The sequence below is a fragment of the Bos mutus genome, chromosome 4, assembly GCF_027580195.1.
Source record: "Bos mutus isolate GX-2022 chromosome 4, NWIPB_WYAK_1.1, whole genome shotgun sequence".
Classification (NCBI taxonomy): Eukaryota; Metazoa; Chordata; class Mammalia; order Artiodactyla; family Bovidae; genus Bos; species Bos mutus.
In genome coordinates this window covers 65,260,422-65,281,745 of record NC_091620.1, presented here as the reverse complement: position 1 = coordinate 65,281,745, position 21,324 = coordinate 65,260,422, and the positions used below count along the sequence as shown (strand labels likewise).

General features: G+C 37.0%; 1 protein-coding gene across 8 annotated transcripts in view; it reads right to left on the bottom strand.

The window, feature by feature from the left end:
- Window positions 1-21,324, bottom strand: part of FOXP2 (forkhead box P2) — a 666,216-nt gene that overhangs the window by 61,738 nt on the left and 583,154 nt on the right. For all 8 annotated transcript variants that reach the window (XM_070369572.1, XM_070369571.1, XM_070369570.1 and 5 more), the window contains 3 exons: window positions 16,844-16,981; window positions 15,543-15,734; window positions 13,877-14,039 (listed from right to left, as the gene is read on the bottom strand). In XM_070369572.1, the coding sequence (XP_070225673.1) occupies window positions 13,877-14,039; window positions 15,543-15,734; window positions 16,844-16,981 (493 nt within the window). The remainder of the gene's footprint in view (window positions 1-13,876; window positions 14,040-15,542; window positions 15,735-16,843; window positions 16,982-21,324) is intronic.

The following is a 21,324-nucleotide window of genomic DNA, read 5'->3' as shown; positions in this document are numbered from 1 at the left end:
GACCTAACAGAAGCAGACGTTATTACGAAGAGGTGGCAAGAATATACAGAACTGTACAAAAAAGATCTTCACGACCCAGACAGTCACGATGGTGTGATCACTGACCTAGAGCCAGACATCCTGGAATGTGAAGTCAAGTGGGCCTTAGAAAGCATCACTACAAACAAAGCTAGTGGAGGTGATGGAATTCCAGTTGAGCTATTTCAAATCCTGAAAGATGATGCTGTGAAAGTGCTGCACTCAATATGCCAGCAAATTTGGAAAACTCAGCAGTGGCCACAGGACTGGAAAAGGTCAGTTTTAATTCCAATCCCAAAGAATGCTCAAACTACCGCACAACTGCACTCATCTCATAGGCTAGTAAAGTAATGCTCAAAATTCTCCAAGCCAGGCTTCAGCAATACGTGAACTGTGAACTTCCAGATGTTCAAGGTGGTTTTAGAGAAGGCAGACGAACCAGAGACCAAATTGCCAACATCTGCTGGATCGTCAAAAAAGCAAGAGAGTTCCAGAAAAACATCTATTTCTCCTTATTGACTATGCCAAAGCCTTTGACTGTGTGAATCACAATAAACTGTGGAAAATTCTGAAAGAGATGGGAATACCAGACCACCTGATCTGCCTCTTGAGAAATCTGTATGCAGGTCAGGAAGCAACAGTTAGAACTGGACATGGAACAACAGACTGGTTCCAAATAGGAAAAGCAGTACGTCAAGGCTGTATATTGTCACCCTGCTGATTTAACTTATGTGCAGAGAACATCATGAGAAATGCTGGAAGAAACACAAGCTGGAATCAAGACTGCCGGGAGCAATATCAATAACCTCAGATATGCAGATGACACCACCCTTACAGTAGAAAGTGAAGAGGAACTAAACAGCCTTGATGAAGGTGAAAGAGGAGAGGGAAAAAGTTGGCTTAAAACTCAACATTCAGAAAATGAAGATCATGGCATCTGGTCCCATCACTTAATGGGAAATAGATGGGGAAACAGTGGAAAAAATGTCAGACTTTATTTTTCTGGGCTCCAAAATCACTGCAGTTGGTGACTGCAGCCATGAAATTAAAAGACGCTTACTCCTTGGAAGAAAAGTTATGACCAACCTAGATAGCATATTCAAAACCAGAGACATTACTTTGCCAACAAAGGTCCATCTAGTCAAGGCTATGGTTTTTCCAGTGGTCATGTATGGATGTGAGAGTTGGACTGTGAAGAAAGCTGAGCACCAAAGAATTGATGCTTTTGAACTGTGGTGTTGGAGAAGATTCTTGAGTCCCTTGGACTGTAAGGAGATCCAACCAGTCCATTCTGAAGGAGATCAGCCCTGGGATTTCTTTGGAAGGAATGATGCTAAAGCTGAAACTCCAGTACTTTGGCCACCTCATGTGAAGAGTTGACTCATTGGAAAAGACTCTGACGCTGGGAGAGATTGGGGGCAGGAGGAGAAGGGGACGACAGAGGATGAGATGGCTGGATGGCATCACTGACTCGATGGACGTGAGTTTGAGTGAACTCCGGGAGTTGGTGATGGACAGGGAGGCCTGGCGTGCTGCGATTCATGGGGTGGCAAAGAGTCGGACACGACTGAGCAACTGAACTGAACTGAGATTACTCCAATTGCAGATAATCGGGGTGGGGGGCATTTTTAAAAAGTAAAGTAACACACTGCTCATGAGACAACGTTTTCACATCAACTTGCTTAGTTTTTTTCTATGGATATAAAACTATTTTAAAATATGAAACAACTAGCTAATCAACTTTGTGCCATTTTGGAGGTTTCATGAGTTTTTTTTTTATGTTTTGATGATTTGCAAGAATTAATTCACTTTTTCAGGCAGTATTATAACAAAGTCAGTATTGTATTCTATGGAACAGTACTCCCTAAATGCTGTTAGTCTAAGAGATCTCAGAGATCTGTTATCTCAATTTAGGAGACCCATGGCTTATGTTAGCAAGTAAAACAGTTCTGAGATGTTTAGTAACAGAGATATCTTAGATTTCTTTCTTTAACTCAGTGTTTTTCAAATATGTAAGGAAAAAAATAACTCAATAAATTATTTTTATAATTACACTAATTTATTTCAGTATCAAATACTAAGTACAGGCTTAGGATTCAAGTGATCTCTAGCCCAGATCTCTTCCTTGAATTGCAGGCTTATTTGACATCTCACTGTAACACTAACAGATTCTCCAGTCTTACATGTTCACAACTAAGCTCCTGTTTATACAGCTCCTCTGACTCCAACTCACTCCTCTGGCAGGTTTCTTTGTCTGATTTATTTAACAGATATATATATATAGTGCTACTTATATGTCAATCAATTTTGCAAAGCCTTCATACATGATAACTGATGTAATGCCCAACCACTATCATCTTTACTTTCATTTTAGAGATGAGGACACTGAAGTACAGGAAAATTAATTAACTTGTTCAAGAGCACCCTCACATTTCCAAGGTCACAACTCACATAGCCCTTCCCAGGACCACTTCCCTGGCTATCTTGTGTATAAGTTCAACTTCACCCATCTCATGGTTGCTTAAGTATCTCTTATCCTTGCTTTTTCATTTTTCTCCTTAGCAGTTACCACTATATACTTTATTTGTTGTCTGTCTTCTTCTTTAAAAGGTAAGTTTTATAATGGCAGGGTTTACTATCGGTTATTGTCAAAGATTTATCCCCAGAGCCTATACAAGTGCCTGCAACAAGTGAAAATTCAATGAAGCTAAGTTAAAAGATCTGTTCAATTTATCAGAAAACTAGTGTATTGGCAAGCACAATCTGGGATCTGGGAATCAGTGGACTAGAGCATCATAGATTAACAATCAACATAAAATCTTAAGTGAAGATTATTCACTTTCCCTTAAAACAGTATTTCAAGGATGTATACATGCAATTAGTGTAGTCCAGTCGCTCAGTTGTCTCTGACTGTTTGCGACCCCCATGGACTGCAGCACCCCGGGCCTACCTCTCCATCACCAACTCCTGGAGTTTACACAAACTCATGTCCATTGAGTCAGTGATGCCACCCAACCATCTCACCCTCTGTTGTCCCCTTCTCCTCCCACTTTAAATCTTTCCCAGCATCAGGGTCTTTTCCAATGAGTCAGTTCTTTGCATCAGGTAGCCAAAGTATTGGAGCTTCATCTTCAGTATAAGTCCTTCCAATGAATATTCAGGACTGATTTCCTTTAGGATGGACTTTATAGGATGGACTTTATGATTTCCTTTAGGATCTCCTTGCAGTCCAAGGGACTCTCAAGAATCTTCTCCAACACACAGTTCAAAAGCACCCATTCTTTGTCACTCAGCTTTCTTTACATCCAACTCTCACATCCATACACAGTTCAAAAGCACCCATTCTTTGTCACTCAGCTTTCTTTACATCCAACTCTCACATCCATACATGACTACTGGAAAAACCATAGCTTTGACTAGACAGAATTTTGTTGGCAAAGTAATGTCTCTGCTTTTTAATATGCTGTGTAGGTTGGTCATAACTTTCCTTCCAAGGAGTAAGCATTTTTTAATTTCATGACTGCAGTCACCAACTGCAGTGAGTTTGGAGCACCCAAAAATAAAGTCTCTCACTATTTCCACTGTTTCCCCATCTATTTCCCATGAAGTGATGGGAGCAGATGCCATGATCTTCGTTTTTGGAATGTTAAGCTTTAAGCCAACTTTTTCATTCTCCTCTTTCACTTTCATCAAGACACTGTTTAGTTCTTCTTCGCTTTCTACCATAAGGGTTGTATCATCTACATATCTGAGGTTATTGATATTTCTCCTGGCAATCTTGATTCCAGCTTGTGCTTCATCCAGGCCAGCATTTCTCATGATGTACTCTGCATATAAGTTAAATAAGCAGGGTGACAATTTACAGCCTTGATGTTATCCTTTCCTTATTTGGAACTAGTCTGTTGCTCCATGTCCAGTTCTAACTGTTGCTTCCTGACCTGCATATAGATTTCTCAAGAGGCAGGTCAGGTGGTCTGGTATTCCCATCTCTTGCAGAATTTTCCAGAGTTTGTTGTGATCCACACAGTCAAAGGCTTTGGCATAGCTTTAAAACAGAAGTAGATGTTTTTCTGGAACTCTCTTGCTTTTTCAATGATCCAACATGTGTTGGTAATTTGATCTCTGGTTCCTCTGCCATTTCTAAATCCAGCTTGAACATCTGGAAGTTCACAGTTCACATACTGGTGAAGCCTGGCTTGGAGAATTTTGACCATTATTTTGCTAGTGTGTGAGATGAGTGCAATTGTGTGGTAGCTTGAGCATTCTTTGGCATTATTTTTCTTTGGGATTGAAATGAAAACTGACCTTTTTCCTGTGGCCACTGCTGAGCTTTCCAAATTTGCTGGCATATTGAGTGCAGCACATTCACAGCATCACATTTTAGGATTTGAAATAGCTTAACTGGAATTCTGTCACTCCACTAGCTTTTTTAGTAGTGATGTTTCGTAAGGCCCACTTGACTTCACATTCCAGGATGTCTGGCTCTAGGTGAGTCATCATACCATCGTGACTATCTGGGTCTTGAAGATCTTTTTTGTATAGTTCTTCTGTGTATTCTTGACACCTCTTCTTAATATCTTCTGCTTCTGTTCAGTTCAGTTCAGTCACTCAGTCATGTCCGACTCTTTGTGACCCCATGAATTGTGGCACACCAGGCCTCCCTGTTCATCACCAACTCCTGGAGTTTACCCAAACTCATGTCCATCGAGTCGATGATGCTATCCAGCCATCTCATCCTCTGTCATCCCCTTCTCCTCCTGCCCCCAATACCTCCCAGCATCAGGGTCTTTTCCAATGAGTCAACTCTTTGCATGAGGTGGCCAAAGTACTGGAGTTTCAGTTTTAGCATCAGTCCTTCCAATGAACACCCAGGACTGATCTCCTTTAGGATGGACTGTCTCCTTGCAGTCTTCTGTTGCTGCTACTGATAAGCTGCTTCAGTCGTGTCCGACTCTGTGCGACCCCAAAGACGGCAGCCCACCAGGCTCCCCTGTCCCTGGGATTCTCCAGGCAAGAACACTGGACTGGGTTGCCATTTCCTTCTCCAATGCATGAAAGTGAAAAGTGAAAGTGAAGTCGCTCAGTCGTGTCCGACTCGTAGCAACCCCATGGACTGCAGCCCACCAGGCTCCTCCGTCCATGGGATTTTCCAGGCAAGAGTACTGGAGTGGGGTGCCATTGCCTTCTCTGAGTCTTCTGTTAGGTCCATACTATTTCTGTCCTTTATTGAGCTCATCTTTGCATGAAATGTTCCCTTGGTATCTCTAATTTTCTTGAAGAGATCTCTGGTCTTTCCCATTCTCTTGTTTTCCTCTATTTCTTTGCGTTGATCACTGAGGAAGGCTTTCTTATCTCTTCTTGCTATTCTTTGGTACTCTTCATTCAAATGTGTATATCTTTCCTTTTCTCCTTTGCCTTTTGCTTCTCTTCTTTTAAAGCTATTTGTAAGGCCTCCTCAGACAAGCATTTTGTCTTTTTGTATTTCTTTTTCTTGAGGATGATCTTGATCCCTGCCTCCTGTATAGTTCTTCAGGCACTCTGACTATCAGATCTAATCCTTTGAATCTATTTCTCACTTCCACTGTATAATTGTAAGGGATTTGATTTAGGTCATACCTGAATGGTGCAGCGGTTTTCCTACTTTCTTCAATTTAAGTCTGAATTTGGCAATAAGGAGATCATGATCTGAGCCACAGTCAGCTCCTGGTCTTGTTTTTTTCTGACTGTATAGAGCTTCTCCATCTTTGGCTGCAAAGAATATAATCATCCTGACTTCAGTGTTGACCATCTGGTGATGTCCATGTGTAGAGTCTTCTCTGTGTTGTTGGAAGAGGGTGTTTGTTCTGACCAGTGTGTTCTCTTGGCAAAACTCTATCAGCTTTTGCCCTGCCTCATTCTGTACTCCAAGGCGAAATTTGCATGTTACGCCAGGTATTTCTTGACTTCCTACTTTTGTATTCCAGTCCCCTATAATGAAAAGGACATCATATTTGGGTGTTAGTTCTATAAGGTCTTGTAGGTCTTCATAGAACTGTTCAACTTCAGCTTCTTCAGCATCACTGGTCAGGAGATAGACTTGGATTACTGTGATATTGAATGGTTTGCCTTGGAAACAAACAGAGATCATTCTGTCGTTTTTGAGATTGCATCCAGAACTCTTTTGTTTCAGAATTTTTGTTGATTATGATGGCTACTCCATTTCTTCTAAGGGATTCTTGCCCACTATAGTAGATATAATGGTCATCTGAGTTAAAATCACCCATTCCAGTCCATTTTAGTTTGCTGATTCGGTTTGTTGCTATTCACTGCCAGTACTATAGACAAGCATTAAAAGGTTTCTTCTTTCAGGAGTTGAAAGAAAAACAATAATTGCTAATCAAATTCCATATAATACCACAGATAAATCAAGTAATTCTTTATTCCTAGAGTCAGAGTTTGTAGAATAACTACTAGGTGCCAAGCACTGTGCTAAGAATTAATGAAAATTTGGTAATTCACATCTAGATTCACATCTAGATTATACATCCTAAAGGCACACACAATTTAAAAATTCCAGTGGTCTCACATACTGGTAAAAATTATTAATACATGAGCAGCTCTCTGACACTCAAAAATAAAAATAATTCTTTCCATGTCCTTTTATTTTCTACATTCAGTAATAATTTTGTTATTAAATAAGTAATTTTAATATGGCATTATATAAAGTCAGTCTACTTGAATTAATTAATTTAATAATGGTCTGCTTATTTTAGGGTTACTCAAAACTAAAAATAATAAAAGTATATTTTTGTAGAGTATTATATTATTCATATGTATATTGAACCAATCTGATATTAAATAACTTGAATTATTGAAATGTTAATTTTTACTTTTCATCTTAAATTTTACAATCTGAAAAACCAGTATACACACATGGGCAAAATGACTGAACTGCAGAGAAGGGTACGCCTTGCAAACTTAAATTTCCATACTAGTCCTGACCTCTGTGTCCCCAGAACTCCTCTCCAGTGGCAACAATTATTGCAGTTGGTGAGCTGTCCCTCAGAGAGCCACGTGTTGATTTATAATTTGCCAAACCTAACATCTTATTGATCTGTATTTGACTAGGAGCTTACTATAACCTGTATGCAAAATGCCCCTGTTTAAAATCTATTTTCAATGAGAGGTGTACCAAATAAACATTTTGTTCAAATGCTGAATTACAGGGAGTAAAACTAGTTTTTTTTTTTTGCTGAAACTGAGACCAAAGGCAAGTATCTCAACCAAGGAAAGGAATTTCTAGGATACAGGAATACATCTGACATAAAAACTGTTCCTGCTATGATTTAACTATTAAATGTTCACAGTTTGATATTCTCTTACAAAAACAATGATTTCTCATTTTTCTTGATTATGATATCTTAATGTGGCAAAGTTTTCCCACAACTCATAAAGAATTAACAGTCTTATGGACTCTGTGGGAGAGGGAGAGGGTGGGGAGATTTGGGAGAATGACATTGAAACATGTAAAATATCATGTAAGAAATGAGTTGCCAGTCCAGGTTCGATGCACAATACTGGATGCTTGGGGCTAGTACACTGGGACGACCCAGAGGGATGGTATGGGGAGGGAGGAAGGAGGAGGGTTCAGGAGGGTTCAGGATGGGGAACACATGTATACCTGTGGCAGATTCATTTGGATATTTGGCAAAACTAATACAATTATGTAAAGTTTAAAAATAAAATTAAATTAAAAAAAAAAGACATATAACCTACACATTAAATCCAATTTAATCTCTATCTTCCTATCTCATTTAAATTTTCTCAAAAACTAACTCCATATATTTTTAATATTTCCCCATGTATTTATTTATCCCTGTTAGCTTTTTTAAAACCCAATTTTATTATTTTTTGAGTCAATTTTTTAAAACTTAAAAAAATAGTTTATTTTTGGCTCTGCTGGGTCTTTGTTGCTACATTGGCTTTTCTCTAGTTGCAGAAAATGGGCGCTACTCTCTAGCTGCTGCATGCTAGCTTCTCATCGCAGAGGCGTCTCATTGCAGAGCACAGGCTGTAGGGTGTGGGCTTCAGCAGTGGCAGCACGCGGGCTCCTTAGTTGCGGCTCCTGTTCTCGAGAGCACAGGCTCACTAGTTGTGGTGCATGGGCTTAATCGCTCTTCAGTATGTACGCTCTTCCCAGATCAAGGGTTGAACCTTTGTCTCCTGGATTAGCAGGCAGATTCTCTACCGATGAGCCACCAGGAAAGTCACCCTCAGTTAGTTTTTAATGCATAACAGCATTCACAGGTAACTTGCAAAGTTTTAGTACCCCAACAACAAATTTTCATTCAAACTTTATCTCACTGATGGAGTTTCCAGGATGTAAAACTCCAAAGAAGATTTCCGTAAGTTACAAATAGAAGGTTTATTTGGTAAGTGAAAGGGAATACTAAGATGGTAACAATAATTCTTTATGACTTACATTGTTCATAATGCTAGTACTATTACCCTTATTATATATATGTTCTATGTAAGCCTATTATCACAGATAAAGCAAAAACTTAAGGATGCCAGAGTGGTGTTGAAGTAGGAATTTGGCTATTTAGAGTTTCACAAGCAGAACATGAAGTCAAAGCCAAATAGCTGACTTTGACTGAACACTGATGCCAAAGATGAACTTCAGCAGAGTCCTAACTCAACATAAAGGACATTATTATACTTTATTTCAAAATATATCTTTTTTTTTATTGTTCAACAATTCTCTGATTCCAAGCTCATCTAGTTTGACAAATAGATTTTGTTAGTTCAAAATTGCACTGGTTTTTATCCAAAATTCCCTGTTAGGTCTCTCAGATTGGTAATGAAAATGTTTATTTTAGACAGGTATTATAAATTCAAAAAATTTTTAAAAGTTGGAATGAAACATATATGTATATGTGTGTATGTGTATACACACATACATACACATATATGTATATGTGTGTATGTGTATACACACATATATGTATATGTGTGTGTGTATACACACACATACATACACATATATGTATGTGTTTTTGTTGTTTGGTTGCTCAGTCATGTCCAACTCTTTGCATCCTCCTGGATTGTAGCCCACCAGGCTACTCTGTCCATGGGATTTCCCAGGCACAAATATTGGAGTGGATTGCCATTTCCTTCTCCAGGGTAAGTATGTGTATACATATGTAAGTTCTTGGAGTAATACTGAATTTGTGAATATATACTGTGTATTGGGATACACTGACCTCATCTTATGTCAAAAATATATATCAAAATTTAAAGTGCATGTCACAATAATTTCATATTTTTTTAAGTTTTAATTTTTTAATCCTATTTAAGTACCATAGTAAACAAGGGTCAGTCAGTCAGTCAGTTCAGTTGCTCAGTCATGTCCAACTCTTTGCGACCCCATGAATCGCCGTATGCCAGGCCTCCCTGTCCATCACCAACTCCCGGAGTTTATTCCAAACTCATGTCCATCGAGTCAGTGATGCCATCCAGCCATCTCATCCTCTGTCATCCCCTTCTCCTCCTGCCCCCATTTTCCAATGAGTCAACTCTTTGCATGAGGTGGCCAAAGTACTGGAGTTTCAGCTTCAGCATCAGTCCTTCCAATGAACACCCAGGACTGATCTCCTTTAGGATGGACTGGTTGGATCTCCTTGCAGTCCAAGAGACTCTCAAGAGTCTTCTCCAACACCACAGTTCAAAAGCATCAGTTCTTCAGTGCTCAGCTTTCTTCACAGTCCAACTCTCACACCCATACATGACCACTGGAAAAACAATAGCCTTGACTAGACGGACCTTTGTTGGCAAAGTAATGTCTCTGCTTTTTAATATTCTACCTAGGTTGGTCATAACTTTCCTTCCAAGGAGTAAGCGTCTTTTAATACTATGTCATGAAGATATGTCACTAAATAATTATTAGTTGATATTTAAAGTACACTGTGCATTAAATACTTTTACAATCAGTAGTTTATTCTAGACGGATTTACAAATCCATCCTTTCTTATTTGACTTCTGTATACCAACAGTCACTCTATATACAAACTTAGAGATCATAATTTAATTGCCTACTTTACATTAAAATCCAGGATTGTAGTAACTGTAGTAATGTTCATGATGACTTTAAATACTCAGTATTTAAAATGCCTTACTTTAAAATGATAAAATACAACATTGCATCATTTTGCAACATAGAGAAAAATGTCTGTGAATTTCCTTATCAAAATTATAAATTTCTAATGTCTAATTCTCATGCACAAATTTTTATACAGTTGAAAAAAAATCATAGCTTTAAAAGTAGTCTGAACAAGCTGTGTTAAATCATGGGGATAAATACTGCTAGTATAGCATATTTTTTAAGATACAATGAGACTATTATCATTGCATATTAATCCTACTTTGTTTTCATATGGTTATTATTTGTAACTAATTGATCAACCAACCAAAAACCTCATGCAAAGTTAACTGAGAAGCTGTTAAAAAAATAATTAAAACATTTTTGTTCAAAACAGGCAGTAGCTGAGGCAAAGATTCAGCTTTTTTCCTTTTACAATTACTTTTTTACTTTGTCCCACTTTAACTTTGAAATTCCACAAGTGTGCTATGAACTCATGTTTCTTTAGCATAGCTGGTTTATCTGACACATTCCTTCTGAGTTTGGCTGATGAGTCTCCACAATGGCACTTTCCGTACATTTATCTAAACAGTTGAAAACACAATGGTGACTTCCATCTCTTTTGTTTGGACCCAGAGATTATCACACTAAGAGAAGTAAACCAGACAGAGAAAGACAAGTATCATATGATACCACTTATACGTGGAATCCAAATGAAAAATGACACAAATGAACTTATATATAAAACAGAAATAACCCCACAGACATAGAAACAAATGTATGGTTACCGAAGGGGATAGGGGAGGGAGGGTAAACTAGGAGTTTGGGATTCTGCATCACATTACTATACATAAAATAGATAACCAACAAGGACTTACTATATAGTACAGCAAACTACAGTCAATATTTTTTAATAACCTATGTGAGAAAAGAATCTGAAAAAGAATATATGTGTGTATATATATATTCTTTCTATATATATTTTTGTGTATATATATATATGAATCACTTAACACTTTAAACTATCACAACAGTGTAAGTCTACTATATTTCAATTAAAAAACTGTTTAAATCCATTTTCTGCTCAAACCAAGACTGCTCAAATGTTTTCAGTTTTACTTCTTTTCCCTCAGCATTTTCCATTCTGTGTGTTTTATTTCTCATGTATTTTATGGAGATACAAATGGAAGAAAAATAAGTGGTGATCAATCACTTTAAATAGCAGAGAAATAGTGAATCATTACGTTGCGTAACATCAGGGGCTAACTCAGGGTTGTAAGTCAATCTTTTCATGATGTATGTAAGCCAAGTCACTATGCTGCATACCTTAAATTTATACAGTGCTGTATATAAATTATATCTCAATAAAACTGGAAAAAAAAACAAGAAAAACAAAGGAGATAATTCTATCAAAAAAAAAAGCTCAGGAATAAGAGAAAGTTTTCATTTAAAAACTATTAGAATGGTTATATCATAATGAATTTCCTTGTTCACAAGATATTTGTATGCTTGATTTTAAAGAATGCAGTTCAACAAGTATATTTTATAGAAGTTACATTTTGTTTCTATGAGCATTTTAAACATTTTTTAAATGTTTGAATGGTTTTACTCAAATAAAATCATGCTGGTTTATTCCAATTCTCTTTGGAATGACACAGAAAAAAATGGTTTTACTGCCTTGTTTTTCTTTCACAATTTAAACTTTATCTCTCTTGATTTCTTCAGAGTAATGCAATCAGGTGCATTAGAGTATCTAAAGTCAAATGAAAGAGGAATTCTGGGGAAATTAAGCCATAGAGATAGTAATTTGATAAATAAAGAGAAAAACATCTACCCTGGTATTTTTAACTTAATGTGCAACAAACAAAAACTTGAATATTTAAAAGGCTCTTTTTTTTTCTTTGTAATTTATTTTTTTATTGAAGGATAATTGCTTCACAGAATTTTGTTGTTTTCTGTCAAATCTCAACATGAATCAGCCATAGGTATACATACATTCCCTCTGTTTTGAACCCCCCTCCCATCTCCCGCCCCATCCTACCCTTCTAGGTTGATACAGAGTCCCTGTTTGAGTTTTCTGAGCCATACAGCAAATCCCATTGGCTATCTATTTGACATGTGGTAATGTAAATTTCCATGTTACTTGCCTAATTATAATTTTTTGGTATACTTAATCATTTTTTATTTTCTTCAGTGTCTCCTACAGAGGCAGAAAAATGCATAGCAAGTATTACTACAATGTGAGCTCCCCTGGAACAAGCATAAATTATTTGAATTAAAGTTCATTTGGATTAAAGCTTATTCCAACAAAATCCTAATGGAAATTAGAATATGCTTTCCATTATATTTATAGATACATGAATTTTACCAGTATTGAGAATTTTAGCACACAAAGAACCATTTTGTTTACTATTCTGTTTTCTTTTTTTACTTAGAACCCTTTCCATTTCCCCAAAGTTGAGTACAATAATGAATACATACAATTTTATATTTGTATGGTATTGTGTTATTGAATTATTAAAGAACATCCAAGTTTTTCTTATCAGAAAAATAAGAATACAACTGACAACTTTTTAAAGCTATAATTCATAATTATAGCAACATCATTTTAGAGAAAGGAGGATCAATATGGTCCAGGATGTATGAGGAGGTCCCCCAAGCATAACTTGGAATATTCTCTGTAGGAATACATAAAGCCTCCCTTTTATATGTAGGGATTTTAGTGTGCAGATTAGGAGTGTCTATCTTTTTCTTAGCAGTTGTTCACCAAAACTCCTATCAGCTCACTTATGTTAAATAGAGTGTTGTTAGCCTTCTCACTAATCCAATTCCCTGCAGATCTTCAGTATATATTTGATACCTTGAATTGTGCTGTTCTTACACGTTTTCTTCTGTAAAACAAATAAATACACATTTAATATCTAACAAAGCACTTGAGCGCAGTTTACCAAACACTTAAAAAGCAGTGTGTAATAAAATCTCTGAGTCTCAAGACAAAGAGGCATGCAACCATGTTAACAATCATGTTTTTTTCAATTTTTATTTTATAAAAGGGTATAGCTGAATTACAATGTTGTCAGTTTCAGGTACTCAGCAAAGTGACTTAGTTATACATATACTGCTGCTGCTGCTGCTGCTGCTGCTGCTGCTGCTGCTAAGTCGCTTCAGGCATGTCCGACTCTGTGCGACGGACTCTGTGGACTCTGCCCCACAGACGGCAGCCCACCAGGCTCCTCCGTCCCTGGGATTCTCCAGGCAAGGACACTGGAGTGGGTTGCCATTTCCTTCTCCAAGTTATACATATATGCATCTATTCTTTTTCAGATTCTTTCCCCATATAGATTATTACAGAGTACGAGTAGAGTTCCCTATGCTATACAGTAGGTTTTTATTATCTATTTTATATACAGTAGTATGTGCACCTAAATCACATACTCAAAACTTCTACTAACTTTGGGTTTTGCTTGTTCTCCTTTGTCCAGCTGCTTTACTTGTAAGATTAGGTTGTTTGAGATTTTTTTGTTTCCTGAGGTAAAACTGTGTTGCTGTAAACTTCCCTCTCAGAACTGCTTTTGCTGCCCTGCAAAGGTTTTAAGTCACTCTGTTTTTGTTTTCATAACAATCATGTTTTAATAATAAACATGAAGGTCATAAAAAATTTCTCAAGGTATAGTGTAGACAGGCCACACAGTGATAGAAATGCAAGCTTAGAAATGACATGTGCACCATGTTTGTATGTACCTTGAGGCAGCGACTGGACTGGAAGTGCCGCCTGGCCAGGTGGGATCGAGATGAGTCCCTGACGCTGAAGGCTGAGCAGATGCTGCTGCTGCTGGAGTTGTTGCATCTGGAGAAGCTGCTGCTGGAAGACAAGCTGCTGGGCTGCCAACTGCTGCTGCTGCTGCTGGTGTCAGAAAACCCAACCCAGTGAATGAAAGGCAGAGTCTGTGCAAACAGTTCTCATATAGAAAAACACACATTCATTTCATTGCCCTGGTGCATTTGTGAATGGTCATCCCACCATCAAAGTTCAAGGGAAGAATGTGAGCAAGCTCTAGATTTTCAGTTTTCTTTCAAATATTAACACAGCAGCAGAGAAAAGAGGATGGAACAAGGTCTAGAGAAAGTGTGTCACAATGGTTCAGACTTTTTAAATGGGCTTATTTCAGATGATAATAAATTTATTTATACTCAAAGAATGACACTTGATGGAAACAGTCAACTTCAACAGCACTTTTTATTTTTTTTCCAACTCAGTAAGTTTGATCTGCAGAAGTCCATGACCGTGGTCTCTAGTGATCTATTAGTAAACTGGGATGTAGCCTTAATAGGACAGGCCTGTTAGCTCCCTCTCTTCCTCTTCTCTCTTACTGGAATATATTAAAGGCAGAATTATGTTCAAGGCCCCAAAACGTGCCCTTATTATAAGGAAAAGTATAAGTTCCAATTTTGTGAGGCATTACAAGACAAACCAGACTCCTTTTGGACTCAGGAGGGTATGAGAAGGCAGTCACACTTCAGAGAAAGACAAGCTGCTGTGGAAGACCTTTCCTTTTTAGTTTGGGAAAAAGAGAAACTTCTGATGCGCTCACTGGAAAACAGACTGCATAATGGAGCAAGTCATGTGGATTGCCCAAAGCCTCCGGAGAAATAAGGGAGCAATTTCTATTCTGTAGTTGATGGCTGTCTGAAATTCTATTCACAAATCCAAACAGAAACAAAGCCTCAGGGGGTCAAAACTGTTTCCTGTACGTTTGCATAATGGGCAGCTTGAAGACAACAGCTCTGATACCTGCTGATCAATTTAACTACTTCAACATGTTTTGTTTGTATTATGTTTATATTTGATGCAGTTTGCTGACAAGTGCAAGCTAGGCCTGAGAAGCCAGCTTGTCAGTTTGATTTATGAGCATATCAAACTGGAACTTTCTACTCGCCACTCCAAACCTACAGTAGCAGTCATTAATCAGGGGCCTGTGACTTTGAAATCTGTGCCCAACCACTTTCTCCGTTTTTCCCCCCACAACCCCCAATAACAGGCTCAATTTGCATGCATGTTCTCTGAGCTGCACCACTGAGAAAAATAAGGTTCCCTCACCAACTTAGATTCTCCGTGCATACAAGATAATCAGTACTTTGTCCACCACACAGCTTGCTCTTTGTACACTGTGATTCATTAGTGAACATTAGACGACAGCAGCATTGGATTATAACTCTCAAGTCCCATGCTACAAAAAAGGAGAACAGGAGAGTTCCACTGTCACTGCTATTAAGCTCAGTACAAATGTATAATAGTGCATCTTTGACAGCAAGAGCCTGGTGATAGGAAGACCAAAGACTGCCCTGGCCTCTCTGTGCCCTTCCCAACCTCGCGCTCCTCTGCATGGATGAGCTGGCCGGATCCTACCTCTTTTGCTTGCTTTCCAGGATGCTGTTGCTGCGGCTGCTGCTGTTGCTGCTGCTGTTGTTGCTGCTGCTGCTGTTGCTGCTGCTGCTGCTGTTGCTGTTGCTGCTGCTGCTGCTGCTGCTGTTGCTGCTGCTGCAAAAGCTGAAGATGTAACTGCTCTTGCTGTTTCTTGTAAAACTCTTGTAGTTGTTGCTGAATAAACCATTTTGACTTTAATAAATAAAGGCAAAAGTTGCATGTATTATAAACCTCCTAAACTCTTCTACACTGGTACAGGGTAGAGTCTCCATTAAGATTCATCTCACAAGAAAAACAACCAATATGCACTGGATTCCAGGAGACAGATCTACATATATTTTTTTTTTTCCCAAGCCAGTTCTGAAACTTCGCAATTCAGAGTCCAAAATATCCTAAATGAAGGGGTATAGAAAAATCTGTATTCTAAAGTGCTAGAGCCAAATGAATAACCTAGATTATTATATCTGCCGTCTACTCTACCACTTATAAGAACCAACTACAGAGTTACGTAAGATTAGGGTGACTGGTTCTTACCAGAAAAAAAACTGTAATCCATCAGATGGACAGAAGATCAGAGTTAGAAATATAAGCAGTTGGTCTGTGGTCACCATCACAGAACATAGCAAAGTAATTAAATCTATAAGAATTCAGGTAAAGCACATTATTTTCTCTATGAAAAATTAAGTCTATGACTAAAGTCCACTTTATATAAACTTGAGGCTCCAATAATATATATATATATATTAGGAACATTAGTTTTTTTGTTATTTGAAAAAGATAAATCTCATGAATTGGTGGCTCAGCTGCTCAACTTTGTTATAATAAGTAGATACTTCTATTCCTAAATTACAAATGAATTTTGAAAAGGAAAATTTGAGATGTTACTTTTCCATTGTAGCAGTAGGTCAGAATCACTTTCATCCTTATGTGAACTAAAAGGAGTATTGGAGGGTTAGGAATTTCAAAAAGAACAATTACCTGTAGGTCTCTTTGCACTTTTGCAGGCAAGTCTACAAATCCAATGCACCTAAGCATTTAAATATTTAAATATTGATTTATCTCATGTTGAAATGACAATTCTTTCGGCTCTTACTCTAGATGTTAATGACTTTAAAAAGACTAAGGGGTTTAAACTTTCCTAAGCAGTTCTGCAATTACAATGCTATATGTATATTCCACGATACAGACAGGTTGTCCTTTCTGGTGGAGAAAGAATTTGTCATTTATGCCCATGGCACTGTCAGCACAGGTGCTAGAATTCCAAAGTAGGTAACCCACATTACCTGCTGCAGCATGACTGCCTGCTGCTGCTGGAGAAGGGCTTGGAGTTGCTGAGGAGACAGGACTTGCTGCTGAAGGATTTGCTGCATTTGCTGAGGGGTGATCACCTGGGGAGTCATCATGGCCACCGACACAGGCACCTTGATGGAGGCAGAAGGAGAAAGAGTGGATGTCACCAAATGTTAACCGACTTCAGAGCTCTATGGCATCCCTACCAAATCCTTTATTAATGATGACCAATCAATTTTATAGAATATTTGTTATATTATTTAACTATTTAACAATGGCATTAAGGTACCCCAGTATTTAGACACTGGGTTTTCAAAGGCATCAGATATTATCAGATTCCACCTTTATATTCCATACCTTTTATGTATTATGCTAAGATGTGTTGCTTTGACTAGCATAGTTAGAAATAAATAATAACATGTCAGTTTTCTCAATACTTCATAACTGATTATCTTACCAATGGCACAGTGCTACAAGTTAAAAACCTTTCAAAATAGTTTACTGGTATGATTCAGATAGATGTAATAATGATTAAACAACTGAAAAATACACATTTAAATATCTGTTATCAAAGCTAGTAAAAAGAATGTATGTGCAGTGTGCTGCTGCTGCTGCTAAGTCGCATCAGTCGTGTCCAACTCTGTGCGACCCCATAGAGGGCAGCCTACCAGGCTCCCCAGTCCCTGGGACTCTCCAGGCAAGAACACTGGAGTGGGTTGCCATTTCCTTCTCCAATGAATAAAAGTGAAAAGTGAAGGTGAAGTCGCTCAGTCGTGTCCGACTCTTAGAGACCCCATGGACTGCAGCCCACAAGGCTCCTCCATCCATGGGAGTTTCCAGGCAAGAGTACTGGAGTGGGGTGCGATGTGCAGTGTACTTACTCATAAAATAGAACCACCATCTTCAAATTATGTATAAATATATATATATATATATATTATACATAGTACTAGAAAAATATACACAGTAATACATATTACTACAGGAGTATATATAGTAACTAATATAGGATATTTGTTTATTTACTTATATACCCCCAGAAAATAGCTACACAAATAGGTCCTCTCAAAGAAAGGATCTTAAGTTTAATATTATAACTTATCCTTTAAGCATTTTCCTATTTCAAGCTAACTAAACTTATACCAGGAAGTCCGGAAATATAAAGATTACTCAATGGTTATTCATTAATTTGAAAAAAAGTTAAGGTATTTTGCTCAAAATGTTCTTTCTACCATTTACTTCCCTTTCAAAGTTGTGAATAAAGAGCTGAAAAGGATATGAGGAGAGTGAGAAAGAAATAGAGCAGAAAAATGAAGCAAGGAAAATGCAAAGTAAGGAAAAGCAGGGAGAAAGTCTGAGAGGAAGAGAGAAATTCTGTAGAGAGACAAGTACAGGTAAAGGCTGGCAAAGAGGTGAACAAGGAGCCCTCCTACACAGAAGCCTGGGGCGTCCATCTGCTCAATGAGGTGGCAGTCATACTCTTTGAAGACATGTCTTATACTAATCAGGAATCAGACAACTTGTCAACTTGCCAAGTTTGCAACTTTGAAAAAGCAATCACTTTCTTTCCTAGAAAAAACAATTCATTTTTACTGTATTTAAAAGCAAGTATTTATATAAACACTGGTTTTGAACAAATTCTTAGAACAACATGTGTCTTTGAAAAGAGAAAATAGGAATCATAGACATGGTTCACAATTTATCCTAAGCCATTTTTAACACAGTTCAAACTTTTTGAGTTTGGCACTTTATGTCATAAAGAAAGGAGAAATTAATAATGAAAACAAATTTAGAAGAAAAAATAGAGAAATTCAGGGTGAATTAACTCTTCTCTCTTAAAAAAAAGAGAAACACTTATACTTCATATATCATACTAAAGAAAGAGTATTTTCTATCCTTTGCTATCTTGAAATATGGATTCATTATATGTCATTTTGTAACTTGAAGGGAAAGGATCACTGAATAACAGAAAGGAACTCAAAAGTAATTTTAAAAAATGTTCCTGAATTTTTTAGAACATACTCTCATACCTTTAGATTACTGTACTTGAAAATATCATAATAAGGCTTTCTGAAATGTATGCTATAAAATTAACTGATCCAATAGGTGTCGAGCTGTTTAAAAATTTAATGGACAGTTTACTTAATTGTTCTTTGATAAACAAAAAGAGATGGTTAGACAATAGTTTGGGAAAAAGAAAATCTATATACAAAAAAGCCTTTTGTTCCAGTAATCATTTGCCTCATACTGTCTCCAAATAACAAGGAATCAAACTGAAATGAAAGAACAGAGAAAGAGAAGTTAACTTTTAAAAGGGCTGCCAATCCAGATAAACACACAGATAAGTAGGTAGCTAGATCACATATACGTAGGCAGTTCGACACATACAAAGATACCTTCTATAGAGTCTATCATGTAATGAGAAGCTTGCCACGTTTCTTACCACTTTTTAGCATATGGAACGCTTTCACTTAAATTATCTCTGTCTGCAAACAAAAGTATATTATGTGTAACTGATAACAAATGTACTTGGTAATAAAAGTTTTAAGAATGCAATAATACAATGCAAGTTTTCAGTCAGGTTTCACCTTATACAAATTATGTTACCTATATCTTGTTCGTAGTCTGACTGATTTGGTGTATGCTACTGCTGCTGCTGCTAAGTTGTTTCAGTCGTGTCCAACTCTGTGCGACCCCATAGACAGCAGCCCACCAGGCTCCCCCGTCCCTGGGATTCTCCAGGCAAGGATTTGGTGTATAAGCAGGGCTTAAACAAGTTTTCTATCTTTGCATTCTTTAGAGTTCATTAGCTCTTTCACCATGGTTAAATTAACTGTTTTTTTAATTCTTAAAATGATTTGTGAGTGTTTTCCTTACATCTAAAAGTTTATGACAGAAATAACCATCAAATCAACGTTATTCTACAATCCTATGTATCATACTTATGTGATATTCTGAAAATTTTAAGCATTTTCTGACTTACTATCTAGGACATTGCCATCTAAAATTGGCAAAATACAGATATAAGGATGGATATGTAGGTGGAAAAAAGGTAACTAACGGAGCATTCTACTTCCATATGTACTAAACACAAACTGTAATTATACTTATAGGAAAGCACAAGTGCACTTCTGAGGGATTTCTAACATTACAAATAAGCCAATACTATCACTTCTAAATCCACATTACATAAACTCATCCAAAATAAAACATTTGGGGCTACTAAAAATTAAAAATATTTTATTAAGTAGAAAGTTCATTTCTCCTACAACAAATGTCAATTACATGTTATATGTAGACTGCTCCATTGGCCTTGTTTAGAATATGCAGAATTTCTCCACTTTTAAGTGAAACATTCTAAGTTACACATTTCCTTTATTCCTCCTTTATCACTTTTGTTACTGTTACATTGCATTTCTTTGCTACTGCAAGCTACTTCAGGAATTCACTGACAAAGATGAATAGATTAACTGAGTACATAAAATTTTTTGAAGATTATGCCACTTTATCAATATTTAAGCAGGTAAAAACAGCATCAGATTTGTCTATGGATAACTTTCATATATAAATATATACCCATGCAAGTTAAGTGTTAAGCTAAAGGAAATATTTTCCACTAGATATATACTTTTATTCATGCAAATATTCTAATGAGAGATCACAATTTAGATGTGATAGAGGAGGGGAGGGAGATGTTTATCTCCGATGTTTTCTGGTGAGAAGGCAAATAAAAGTCTGATTAGGTCTAAAAAATATAGTACATTATGCACCTACCAAAAGGAACAGCTGGTTTAAAATGGGTGTCCCAGTGACAACTGTAGTCTATCAATTAAACTCTTCAAGAGTGAAAAAAGGAGACACAGTCAACTCTGGTTGAGAGATTTTTCTTTTTTTTTCTCTCTTAATATTTACCATACTGACAGAACTAAAATTCCCACAGTGATGCACAAAATAAGGCTTTCATTTACCCTTATTTATTTTCTCATTAGCTGAATTAAGCACAAATGATATGTAGCTCTGTGTACCGAGACATACGGGTAAAGACAAGGTTATATATTCTGAGATGAAAGAGGGGAAATTATGAAACTTGAAATGAGTCAAATGGTACAAGCTGAAAGCATTTAGATATTATACCAACATAGGTTGCTAATGACTTCACATGTTTTAAGAAATAAATTATGCCTTTACATTAAACTTCTAAGTGTACCTCATTGAAAAGGTTAAAAAGTTAAGAGACAATGCAAAGATCATGTCTCCCTTCAAATGAAACTTAAGAGTTAGTGTAAGACTTATAAAAATGGATCAAAATATTTTATTTGCTATAATAAGCAAATTGTCATCTTACAATCTAGTTCAGCTGAAACATTTCTGAAGGTGTTGGGTTTGCATATTAAGCATGTCACTTAATTAAGCATCCCAATTATGTATGGGCGATTGGAAAGGTTCTTAGCATAATGTTAGCCAAATTCTTTCT